At 36.5% G+C, this 13200-nt stretch overlaps 2 protein-coding genes across 2 annotated transcripts; both read right to left on the reverse strand.

Annotated features, from left to right (window-relative positions):
• Positions 1–2184: 2184 nt before the first annotated feature.
• Positions 2185–12590, reverse strand: LOC143232636 (uncharacterized). Its single transcript, XM_076468295.1, has 2 exons — positions 12072–12590; positions 2185–7171 (listed from the first exon to the last, which is right to left on the reverse strand). The coding sequence occupies exons 1-2, from the start codon at positions 12588–12590 to the stop codon at positions 7148–7150; spliced, it is 543 nt and encodes a 180-aa protein (XP_076324410.1). The 3' UTR covers positions 2185–7147.
• On the reverse strand, positions 5697–7032 carry LOC143232635 (zinc finger BED domain-containing protein 5-like). Its single transcript, XM_076468294.1, has 2 exons — positions 6703–7032; positions 5697–6011 (listed from the first exon to the last, which is right to left on the reverse strand). Exons 1-2 carry the CDS (start codon positions 7030–7032, stop codon positions 5697–5699), a joined length of 645 nt encoding a protein of 214 aa, XP_076324409.1.
• Positions 12591–13200: the final 610 nt, after the last annotated feature.

Here is a 13200-nt window from a genome sequence, read left to right on the forward strand (position 1 = left end):
ACTTAAAATTTTTAAAGCAAAAGTAAGGAGGACAATGTCACCATCACCAATGACACTATACAGTGGGAAAACATGTTTAAAATGGTGCCGTCATTCACGGTCGTAACGACGACAAGACAGTAAAACGTGGTTATTGTGGTATGAGTGTCACAAAGGCTACACATTGATGTATTAGTCGCAGATAAAGAAAAACGACGAGTTAAAAAAACTGTAACCGATGTGTAACCTTATCAGAATTCTTAGGAAAACAAAATGGCCAAAAAGCAATAAAAGGTCTGATCTGGAAAAGCTTGTTATCACGTCGCTTACTCCATTTCGACTGTCAAATGGCGCAGAGCCGAACCTTGAACACAGGACTATAGTCCATATATGGAACAGACACGGCAGTCACAGCACCAGAGCAGACAAATTAAAGTGCGATCTTGTTCCCTCGAATACCGACGTTACCTGATATTTAGAAAAAACTGGATAGAAATGGAAGATAAAGAGAAATTAGCCAGTTGGTTTTCGTTCCACCAATAACAACAAAACTTGAAATTGCAGTATTGTTAAGTTTGTCTGTCTTTAAGTGACCTGTATTAATGAATACTTTACTATAGAGTCAATTTTTACCCACATTTGCAGGAGACAGAAAATTCGACATGGTACAAAGTGCTGTCAAGCTTGAAACGTCATGTTTAAAGCAAAATATAACAGTTCACTAGTACATTCACTTGTTTTTTTGAGTTCTCCCTTCACTGCGTCAACGTACTTGCTAAATGTAGCACTTCTTTATTCCCAAGTGTTACTGTCATCATAAAATAACGAGAATGACATCGACACTTTGTTCGTATACTACTTCGTTTTTTTAACGTTATAATGAAAGTTGCTTTTATTAGTATAATAAAGTAACATACAATAGTTTTAATCAAAACAGAACAAGCTATTACAGATTTTAATTACAAATTACTATTGTTATAATGTGTATGAATCATAAATTAGTCCACGTAAGTCGCTGAAAGATTACTTGTAAACCATAAGACTTCTCCATAAGTAAACAGATAAAAATGACGTTTCTTTGTGAAGCATTGTACCTCCAGTGGCACATCGATATGTCTAAAGACTTATACTGTGAGAAACCATGTTTCGATAATCGTGGTGGGCACATGACAGATAGCCCAACGTTTAGATTTGTACTTAACTATAAATAAGACGTGAAGTGTTTCTTTTACTTGTTGTGTGCAAAGAATTATCCAGGAATTTTTGTCTCGACTTTAACGAGTTCAACAGTATCTGTTACTTTATAGTATAGATATTTCTATGGTTGGTATGTTCAAATATTTGTGTATGATTTGAGATGATGTAGTTCTTGGTACTCTGAATGCTGTTGTGAGGAGTGTGTTTTGGATTGTTTGTAGTTTGGTTTTAATTATTTTGTCGCTTACAGTTATCCATGCTGGAGCTGCATAATCTATTACTGGTCTAATATATGTTTTGTAGATTTTTAGTATGTTGTCAAATTGTACGTTGTCATATTTTTTTAATTTATTTATTTATCATTATCACTATTAATTTTTTAAATAAGTCTAGAACGTAGGTGGCCTGTTTTACTTTTGCTCTATTTTATTATTATTATATGCTGATGAAATATGTCCATATCTCTGACAATTGTATCATTGTGTTACCACAATTGCTGGATTTTGTGTTTGCTCTACTTGGTATTTTTGATACCTGAGTATAATTTCATAATTGATTAAATTTGAAATGTTGTGTTCTGTGTCAACTCTTACAAGGTTTGTTAGTTTTTGCGTTATTTTAAATATAATGTGTTCTACGTGTGTGTGTGAAATATTTTGTTCCTCTAATTTCTCTTGTATCTCGTCAGTGGTGATTGAGTAATGGACCCCACGAGTGACTACAGATTTGGCTGTGGTTTATTTCCAGGTAGGTGTATAATAGTCTCGTGTGGTTTAAACGCGTCTTACGGCCACCCCTTAAGAAACTTATTTAGGTCAGTTGAGTCGTTCCCACCTGCTTTTCGTTTATCTTTTCAAACTTCGCTTTCTATCAAAGAGCTTCTCATTGGTTGCCTATTGCGTGCTCTCCTAACCATTAGATCGGATTTAGAGTCGAGACGTCGTTCGACGAAAACTTGTGATTCTCAATCCTAGTTTGCACCAGTTTTAGTTGTTGAAGCATCTTACTCAGTTATAGTTTAGAAGTTGTGATCAACAGACGTGTTTTATTTTTATGCGTTAGTGCAAAAAACGGTTTAGTGATATCTGCCTTTATCTCATCTCGACCTTTATTCATGGGATGTACGTGATTGTCCGCGGGTATTCTGAATACCCAGGTGCATTTTTGAACATTAACTCTGAATATTACTTTTATTTTACGTCAGAACAAACTAGGATGATCAGAAAAAGAATCACCCGATCTACTTGTGAAGCATTATTCAACTTAGACCAGCTAAATCTTCTTCACGAAGCTGCAGAATGTTGTTCATTTTTACTCCTATAACGTTATTAGGTAATTGATTGTCTAATTCCTTTTCATAATTTTACCAATTTGTTTTATTGTAATTAAACGTTTATCTTTTATAAGTTGTATTTTTATGGGCGGCGAGATCGAAGATGCAACATATTGATAATATGGTCGCTATCGACATCTTTTCCCACCTGAAATTTAATTAGTTTCCGGCTCATTATGTTCTGAAACACAAATCTAGTATGTCACTAGTATGGCGATTGTAGTATTCAGTTACTACAATTATCGGAGTTTTTAATTGTTCGTCGTGATATTTTTGATACCAGAGCATTATTCCATTATTTATAAGGTTTGTCTTTAGTTGTCAACTCGTATTAAATTTGTAGGTGCTTGTGATTTTTTTGAAATTATTTGTCGTGTATTTGTGGTAAATTTTGTTTCTCTAGCGCATGTGTAACGGTGTCAGGGTTTATAGACTGCATCCCACTTACGATTATAGATTTAAACTGGGGCTTGCTTCCAGATAGGTGAATTTTCATTTTACCAGATATAAACGCGTCTTCTGACTATTCCTTCAACAACTTATTAAGGTCAGCGGCTTTTTACCCTCGAACAAGGACGCTGCTCCGAGGCAGACATTGGTTCTAGCAATAGATGCTTGCGGGTTGCAGCGTTTAATCTCTGTTGCAAGAAGGGGTGATTATAGTGCCCTGGTATACCTTCAATTATTATCGAGTATTGTGGAAGCTTGGTTTTGTGCGCTATATTGCTACCTTGTGTTTTTTCTTTTTGTGATGTAAATATTGTGAATCAATTTTGATCATCTGTGTCAAGTTCGTTGTTTGTGGAGTTTATAACTGAAATTTTCTTTATGTTTGTACTTGTAATGCCAACATCCAAGGGGTTTGTTTGGTTTACTATTACATTTAATTTGTTAGTATTGGGAGCTTTCTCTACCGCAGTATTAGTTGTTTCTCCTACTTATTCTTTGTTTTCTGAATTTTCTGACGAATTAGTGAGTTTTATTATTTTTCTTCGGTCTTTTCCTAACATTATTTTTTTGGCTTTATCTATTGTATTTAATTTTTTTTTTTTTTCGTTTTGTTTTGCTTCAAAAATAAAGTAGGAGGATAGTTTGTTTCTTTATTAATTAATCGAAGACGCAATATATTGGAAGGTGATCACTATCTACATCTTTTCCCACCTGGAATTTTATTCGCCTTTGGCTCACATTATATGTGCAAATGCACGGGTCAAGTATGTCACTGGAGTTAGTGTCAGGGGTGGTATCGTTTAATAAGACTATATTGTTGTCATCTATGAACTGTAGGAGACTTCTTCCATTGTTGTTTGTGTACCTGCATCCAAAATTGACATTTTTACTATTTAGGTCTCCAATAACTATATATAGTTATGGTTGTTGAAAAAGATGTTGAGTAATGCTGTGTTTAATTGTTCATTTGGTGAGCAGTAAATTCCTGCAACAGATACTTTTGTTTTTTTTGCAGGATATCAACTGTGACGTGTTCGTTGTTACTGCTCAATCTAATTTCTATAACTCATTGTTCCGTTTTGTAGAGCAGCATACTGCCTCTATCATTTTTGTTAATTCTATCTTTCTTTCTTGATGTGTGCATGGGTATTTTAAAACTATTGTTATTCTATATTAAAGTTTCGCTTACTATTATAACTGGGGGTTAGTTTCTTGTATAAGGTCATCGATCTTCTGTATTTTGGAAGCTGTTGCACCTTGGATGTTGATATATGCAACTGTGAGCATTATGTTGTAAGCATGTATCCGGTAAGTGTTGTTATTATGTATGGAATATGAGGTGTAATGTTTTTTTTTAACATATTAATCAGCAAATCGATGCAGTTGGTTGTTTGGTTCGGTTTTGTGTATTCTGTTACAAATTCTGGAAATTTTTATGGTAGTAATAATGCTTGTTTTATCAGGTGTGTTAGCATTTGTTTCTTGGTGCTGTTTTTGGATTTTTTCCTTTTAACATTTGTGCATTTGTGGTTTTAATTGTCTTATAAATGCTGTTAATATGTCTGTTTTTGGTTGCCTATTTGTACTTGGCTGTTCTTGATCTGATGATGTACTTATCTGATATATACGTTGTTTTATATATTTGTGTTCATCACATCCTTTATAGTTGACTGTGTGGGTTTGACCACAGTTATAACATTTGGGTGTTTCTTTATCTTTTTTACACTGGGAGATATGGTGTTACCCCCAGACCCGCAGCACCTCGGTGTTGCTGAGCAGGCTGCAGAATCGTGTCCATATCTTTGGCAATTGTAACATTGTGTTACTACGATTGCCGGAGTTTTTAGCTGTTCTACTTGGTATTTTTGATACCAAAGCGTTATTCCATTATTAATTAGTTTTAGAATGTTGTAACTGTCGTCTATGTTTATATGTATAAGATTTGTGGGTGCTTATGTTTTCTTTGAAATTATTCGCTGTATATTGGTATGTGGAATGCCTTGTTCGTCTAAAGCAGTGGTTCTCAACCTTTTTTTTACCCATGGACCCCTTTTCCCTTTTTTTCTTGGTGGACCCCTTCATAACTATTGGTCATAAGAAGACAATATTCTATATTTCACTAATATAACTTTTGAGGTTTTAATAATCAAAGAAATAGTATATAATTAAGCTTTATTTTTAAATGAAAACTAATTTAAAGCAAATAAAATATTCTAAAACAATTATAATAATAATAATAATCAAAATTATTGTGATAATAATTCTTTACCATTATCTTGTATTACAATATTATCATGTTTCTTCCATGGTCAAGCCCATGGAGATCAGAGCTCTTCAGGCAATTGAATTCACTGAGCATTTATTTATGTACACTGGTTAAAATTTTTGATAAACCAGTTAAAGTTAAGTGTGTGATAAGAAAAAAAAAAGAAATAGGCATATTTATTCAATGAGATCCCTGTGGTTGATGATGCTCGGCGAGTTTCTTTATATCTGGTTCCATCGATGTTAATGATAGTCGAAGATCACCTCTTTTCACAATGTCAAGTCTATTGCGAGCTTTTCATAACAGTTGAGAAACACGACTAAATCCCGATTCAACAAGATAAGATGTTGGAAAAGCAATAACGTTGAGCTGTGCTTTATCCCAGAGCAAAGGGTACTTTGTAGCAACATCATTTGTCTTCCATACATTGTACTTTCCATCTTTGAATTTTGCACGCATTATTTCATCACTTTATAATTCGATGAGAGGCTCTTGCAAAGATATGTCTATATCGGCAACATTAACTTCGAAAGGAATTGAAACCCAAGTCGGTATAACCATCATGAGTAGGTCACTAAACCGAGTTTGCATATCTTCATGCATATTTTCCATATATTCACCATATAATGCAAGATCTTCATCTTGCAAATCGATGTCAACAGAGGCCAAACAAGGAAACTGTTCAAATGCACGACGCCTGATATTATTCTTATACAACTTTAGTTTCCTCAGAAAAGCAGCAACAGCACTTTTACTAGATATCAGATCAGAATCTTTTCTTTGGAGCTGTTTATTAAGTGAATTCAATTTTCAAATATACCTGATAAGAAAAACACATCACATTTATTTGCAAGCAGCTGTTCTCCAAGTTGTGTGTTAGCAAGAAAGGAAACAATAGAATCCCAAAGTGCAATGAAACGCTGAAGACAATTCCCCTTTGATTGCCATCTCACCTCTGTATGTAATACAAGCCGCTTAAACTCTTCAACATTTTGCTTACCTAATTCATGAAAAAGGCAGGTTTCGGAGAGAATTTGATTTAATATGGTTAACTACTTGTATTACGACAATAAGGGCATCATGCAAACGTGCACTCATTTTCTTTGCAACTAAGTGTTGACGGTGTATCACGCAGTGAATACAAAATACTTCCAGGACAGCTTTTTTAAATGTGGAATAAAACCTTTGTATCTGCCTGTCATAGATGGTGCACCATCAGTAGCAATTATATAAAGCGATTATATTTTTGAGTGGAATATTGTTTTCCTGGAAATAAGTAACAACTTCATTAAAAATTGTTACACCTTTTGTGTCTGTCACAAGACTTCTAGCAAAAGGCATTTCCTCTTTGGGTCCTTCATCATTGTTAAATCTAACATATGCTAATAAAATGGCCTCATTATCTCTTAAAGTGGATTCATCAAATTGAAGGGAAAACTGTTTCACTTGCAAATGGGCTATCAATTGTTTTTTTTACATCCTCTGCCACTTCATCAATGCTTAAAGGGATGGAATTAGTAATTTCACTTGCATTTTGTTTCATAACTGACGAAATAATAACAGACACTGCTGGTAGAATTACTGTTTCACCAACATTATGGGGTTTTCCTGCCTTTGCTATTATTTTGCTAATTTCATATGATGCCAGTAAACCATCACTCATTTTACACACTTTGTTATTAAAGAATTGAGACTCAGTTTCTCTCGCTTGGAAATTATCACGAAGTATTTTAAAGTATTCTACTGGTTTATCTTTCTCTCCTGTGTGCTTCTTTTCTAGATGGATTCTTAGTTTACAAGGTTTCATACTATCATTTGAAAGTACATCCATACATATGAGGCACATTGGTTTCGTTTCATTGTGTGGTGTTGGAATAAATCCGTAAGACAAATATTCAACGGAGTACTGTCGGCACTTCTTTTTACTTGGAGCAGCCATGGGATGTCTGCAGAAAATATATATATATATATATATATATATATACAGCTGCTAATACAATTATTGCATTTCATAATATCTAACTATATATATTGCTATTCAATTTTTAGACATTTTTCGACAAATAAAACGCATATATAGAAACAGAGTGCATGGTAAAAGTTCGAGGTAAAACGTAAATAGAATGTAAAAGTTAAAATAACTTCAATGATTAAAAAAACTTTTCAAGTCATACATTATTATCATTAGGGTCACCATTGACATTTTTAACTTCCTCAAAGCTGATAATTATATCAGATAAATGCCAAGATATGAATTGATATTTGAAATTTGTTTCAAAACGGGAAAAATTTGCCATTTTTCTCTTCAGTCTTTTTATACTGGGAAATAATTTTTTTTATTATTGAAATGCAGAAAATAAAAAAAAATACGAAAGAATGTCTGTACTAGGAACTATTAATATCTCTTACCTTTTCACGATGGAGTTCACCGTTAAACTGAAATGAACTGCTTGGGTCAAGTCGAAATTTTAATAGATTTTTCCCCTAGAAGGGTTTGACAGATCGAAGTATTTCTGGAATAAATTCCGTAAGGAGATTAGTATGGGAAGGCGAAGGTCAGACAGACAATATAATAAAAAAAAAAAAAGAACCGACTGCCTGAGGCGCATATTTAAAACCACCTCTTATCACTTTTTTTTTTTTTTCATTGCTTTCAAGGCAATTTTCCGGAAATTTTTCAAAATCTAGAAAATACATCCAAATTCGTTTGAATGTCTACTTCAGCTTTTTTCACGTCGAACCAAAATTACAATAGAAATTGAATTTTTAATAATAAAAACCATTCTGAGTTGGTTTTCTTCATGGACCACCAAAATATCATTGTGGACCCCAATTTGTTATATTTTGCCTGTGGACCCCCAAAAATATTCCATGGACCCCTAGGGTCCATGTAGACCCCGGTTGAGAATCCATGGTCTAAAGCTTGTATAATTGATTCAAGGTTAAAAAACCTTGGTTTTTGACGTGTCTTAATAGATTTGTATTTTTGGCATCCTTTATAGTTATCCGTATGTTTCTCCCCACAATTGCAGCATTTGGGTTTGGGATTTTGTTTAGTGCATTGTGAAATTTGGTGATTCTCACCACAGCCCACACAACGCGCATTCGCTGCAGCTACATGTCCAAACCTTTGGCATTGGTAACACTGTGTGACAACCACTGCTGGTGTTTTTGTTTGTTCAATCGTGTACCTTTGGTACCACATAGTGACACCATTATTGATGAACTGTGTAATATCTGGCTATTATCTGTTACTACTTTGATGAAATTAGTGGGTTTTTTGGTGATGTTTGAGATTATTCTGTCCACTGAAATGTTTTATGTTTGGTGCACTTAACGCACCCTTTGTCTTCTGTCTCTGTTGAATAATGCACACCCCGTATCACAAATGATTTAGGTGTTGGTTTAGCTCCAGGTAAGTGGAAGGAAGGAATACTTGGTAGGTATTTAGGTTAAATTATCCTTTCGTTCTCCAAATGTTGAACGAAAAATTAACTAGGGGCGGTCAGAAACTATTGTTTCTCTTCACCCCACACAAGGTGAGAGTAAATTAGTCAAATGATTACGGAGATAATTAAGTGAATTGGAGTAACTTGTTTGTTATTTTTCGTGAGCGATGGTCACGAATGACTTCGAAGCTGACAGATTATTGTCTAAATAGGAGAGGGCGTCAAGAATAGCTGAGAGGCGGTTCAGCCTGCCGGAGAGAGAACGAAGGACGACGAGGAAAGTTCAGCACAACACTCACAAGCGTCCGAAGAATTGAGAAGTGAAAGTGGAAATATGGTTGACGTGGAGTGAGCAGAGAGATGCAAACAGTACGTCAGCTTGGTAAAAACTCATGATTTTATACTAATATATTAAAATTTGGAGATGACTAAGATGTGCTCAGACTGGCCTCTTTTCAGGGCTGTAATCTATAAATCCAAAGTAAGAAGAATTTTGTGGGGGGAAACAGGAGTACCCCGAGAAAACCCACTTTCACTGGTGAGGCGCCGAAAGAAACCAACCTCACCAGTGCCCGATGCTGGAAAAGAAAAAATGAACATGAATGATTAGACATTTAAGTTTACATTCAGGGCATGTATGTAATTATAAGGCGAGAGGTATCTCTGCCAAGAGCGTGGGGTGGCTGCTAATCGTGGAATTTGATTTGTTAATGATGTCCGGTTCTTTGCTTTTTTGTAGTATTTGGCTGCAAGATGGGTGAGTCTCTTCTTGAGAGGCGGGATGGAGCTCGCTTTATTGACGTATGCTAACGGGGTGTATCTGGGCAGGCGGAGCGCAAGACGAATGGCAAGATTCTGGGCCTGTTGTAATTTTTTAAGATGGGAAGAGGGAGTGTTTACCGTGATCATGCTACCATATTCGATTATCGGTCGAATGTAGGTTCTGTAAATACCGAGAATCGTGTTGGATCTACATCCACAGACTATACTACCAATACGTTTAAGGTAGTAGTCGCGTTTAAAGACTTTAGAAAGAATATATTGAAAATGATTTGTCCATGTAAGCTTTCTATTAAATATAATGCCCAAGAATTTTACAGTAGACGAAAATTTAATTTCGGTGTTTCATCATTTTCAGTTTAACTTTGGAAAGATTTATTTTTCCTCGTAATTTTTCGTTTAAATATTATAGCCTGTGTTTTAGAGGCAAAGTTCTACCCGCCAGGTATTACACTAGGCGGTAATCGTATTTAATGTGGCTTGGACTTTCGTGGCAGCGAGGATGGGGTCACGTGACATGCTCCATACGGCGATATCGTCGGCATATTGCGACGCATAAGTATATTTGAGCGGCGGGAAGGGGATATTGACAAAGAGAATATACAACAGAGGGCTGAGTACTGATCCTTGGGGAACTCCCGCTGAGAGGGGAACAATGTGAGATGTAGCGTTCTTGATTCTAACTTTAGATGTTTTATTATCGAGGAAACTGGATATCCATCTAGTTAGGGTGGGCGGAAAGTTAAATTGGAAGAGTTTAAATTTAAGCTCCTGGTGCCAGACAGAATCAAAGGCTTGTTTCACGTCTAAAAATAAGCCAACTGTGGTGTGATTTCTGTTAAAACCTTGCGTAACTGATTCGTTAACCGAACTAAATGATCAGATGTCTGTCTATTTTTCCGGGAAGCATTTTGTATTTCAGAGAGTAGCTCTTCATCTTCCAAATACCATGTTATACGATTAGCTAATATTTTTTCCAACAATTTGCCAATGTTGTTAATTAGGCTAATGGGTCGATAATCTTTGGGATTGCTGGATGCCGGGTTTGTTTTAGGTATTACTTTAATTATGACGGATTTGCACGGAGGTGGATAGTAGCCTGAATAAAAGGAAAGTTTGATTAAAGCTGCTAAGTGTCTTAAGAATAAAGGTGATGCTTTTTTGAGAATGATATTTCGTATGCCATACTCACCTGGGGCACTATTTTTTAAAGTTTTAATAATCAGTTTTATCTCAGCTGGTGTAATTGGTTTGGCTAGTTTTTGAAGGGCAGTGCTGTAGACAAAGTTACTGTGGGGTAAACAACACGGGAAATGCGAACTGAATGCTGCCATATTATTTTGAATGAAATTTTGGACAGTTCACAGATGAGTATGATTAAAGTACGGCGAGTTGGGAGTGGCGAAAACCTGCTTATAGTACTCAGCTAGTAAGTTGGCTTTCTGGAGGTCATTAGTTGCAACAATGTTATTATGTTTTAAATTGGGAATCCTGTTGGTTGAGTTGTCGTTGCAAATACTTTTAAACGTTTTCCAGAATATGGCCGGGTCTTTATAAGAATTATCTAGAGATTCACAAAACTCGGTCCAGTTTTGATCTCTTTGTTCGTTAATGCTTCGTCTGATAAGGTTGGTCACACGGTTTATTTGAGTTTTAATCCTGGGGTTTCGGGAAGTTATAAATTGACGTCTTAGTCTGCGCCTTTTGGTGATCAGTAAATGTATTTCTCTAGTTGGTTTCCATGAATTTGGATTTTATCGATACGACGTTTGGGAATTATTTTATGCAGAGCATCAGTTGTTGCGTTAGTGATGTGAAGTAAATATTCGTTGATAGATTCAGGGTCATTAGCTTGAGTAATGACTGGAGGTAAATTTCGGTCAAGAAATTCCCAGAAAGAGTGCCAGTTAGTGGCAGAGAAATCAAACAGATATGGTTGAGTATTTGGGGTTCGAGAATCGGCGATATTTAAAGTTACAGATATGGGGTAATGATCGCTTCCAATATCATGGTGAACTGTGAAATCCTGAATGTAGGGGGATATTCTAGTCGTGTATAGTGCAAGGTCAAGTATGTCCTGAGTCCCATCATGGTGAGTATGGGTTGGGATATTGTTGTTACCTAATATGAGGTCATGCTGAGAAATCAAATTAAGAATTACACCATTTCGGTCAATTGACCTACAATTGAAATTGCGGTGTTTGGAATTGAGATCGCCAATAATAATTGAGTACGGGAAGTTATTAACTACATGGAGGAGTAAATTCGTGTCGGGGGTGGTGGAAGGGGAAATATAGATACCAAGGATTGCTATTTTGATTAGGGTAGATAGATTTATGGAGGCAAGAATGAACTCGTTAGTTGTGTCGATACAGAAGTCGGGAAAAGATACATTTTAGTTGGGTGAAGTGGAGTATAGCGATACCTCTACGACCTGGACTTTTAGGTTTATTAATACATTGATATCCTGGTGGATTGAAATTACTATTATTATTAAGAAGTGCCTCACTAATGATTATTAAATGTTTTCATTCTTTTTTACATAATTGGAGTAATTCATATTTCTTGTGATTTAAGTCGCCGTGAATGTTAACAGCTAAAATTTTTAAGAACTTACCTCATTAGGGTCAAGAATGAGCTTTTCAGACAGGATCTCTTCGAATTCTCGAGGGCTAAAAGGTTGAAACTCAAAATACAGGGGTATAGAGTTCGCCATTCCTCTGATCAACTCCTGCTTGGAGTCGTATTGGCCTCCCCAGACTTTGATAATGGTCTCAGCAACAAACGTTACCAGACGTGAGATCAGCAGTCTGTGTCTGCGTATTCTGAGTTGTTTCACGACGGCGGACTGTAGCTTCGGCGTAGGTCCGTTTGAGAGATGCTGGACTTTCTCCTGGGTTGTAGGATTGACGGTCTTACTGGATGGAGTGATCAAATCGTCTTTTAGGGTCGTCGACTTAATCATATTGAGATTAGCCGACATATTGGATTTGAGAAACTTTTCCCGTTTAATGGCTAGGACTTGAGAATATTTAGGGCAACCACGGTAGGAAGCCGCGTGAGGGCCTCCGCAATTGACGCAACATGTGTCTTCCCTGTTTTGGGGCACTCTTTGACTGCATGCATGCCGCTGCATCTCGCACACCTAGGTGAAGCTTTACAGGCAGCTCTTGCATGCCCAAATTTTTGGCAGTTGAAGCACTGAAGTACTGTGACTGCCGCGGGTTGTTTTGACTCTTCAACTCGGAGTTTGAGAAACCACATGGTCACGCCGTTTTTTATTAATTTATTACCCAGAGTGACATCTTGTAGTGAAAAACGAACTAGCGGCGTAGGGAGGCCTGTCTTCGCTGATTTTATTCTCTCTTAAATTGGTGGCAGTAATGCCCTGGCTAGATAATTCATCTTGGATTTCTTGTAGGCTGATATCGCTATCAAGCCCACAAATCACCACTTGCTTGGAAGGTGGTCGATCTCCAGGTACGTGGATGTTGAGCTTTACTCCGTGAAAAGCTTCTTGAGGCCAAGGTTTCAACAGCTTAATATAATCCTTCGGCTCTTTACATTTTATGACTGGTCCGCCGCGCGGAAGGCGGCGAACTTCGATAAAAGACACCGAGGGAAAAGGGCCTGGAGGTGTTTCGCGACCTCGGGCTGTCGGACCGTTGCGGGAATTCCTTCTACAACTATCGCAGGTGGTAGAGGAGTTGCGGATTTACCAACTACTTGGCTTGCTTCAAGGTCGA

The sequence above is a fragment of the Tachypleus tridentatus genome, chromosome 11, assembly GCF_004210375.1.
Source record: "Tachypleus tridentatus isolate NWPU-2018 chromosome 11, ASM421037v1, whole genome shotgun sequence".
In the NCBI taxonomy this organism is placed as follows: domain Eukaryota; kingdom Metazoa; phylum Arthropoda; class Merostomata; order Xiphosura; family Limulidae; genus Tachypleus; species Tachypleus tridentatus.

Bases quoted from the DNA above. Each gene is read 5' to 3' on its own strand.
- LOC143232636 (XM_076468295.1), bottom strand. From the start codon at position 12,590: ATGCAGCGGCATGCATGCAGTCAAAGAGTGCCCCAAAACAGGGAAGAC. The intron at 7,172-12,071 runs GTAAGTTCTTAA...TATTTTCTGCAG, and splicing joins TCATTCTTGACCCTAATGAG to ACATCCCATGGCTGCTCCAA.
- LOC143232635 (XM_076468294.1), bottom strand. From the start codon at position 7,032: ATGAAACCTTGTAAACTAAGAATCCATCTAGAAAAGAAGCACACAGGA. The intron at 6,012-6,702 runs GTAAAAAAAACA...CTTAATAAACAG, and splicing joins TTGATGAAGTGGCAGAGGAT to CTCCAAAGAAAAGATTCTGA.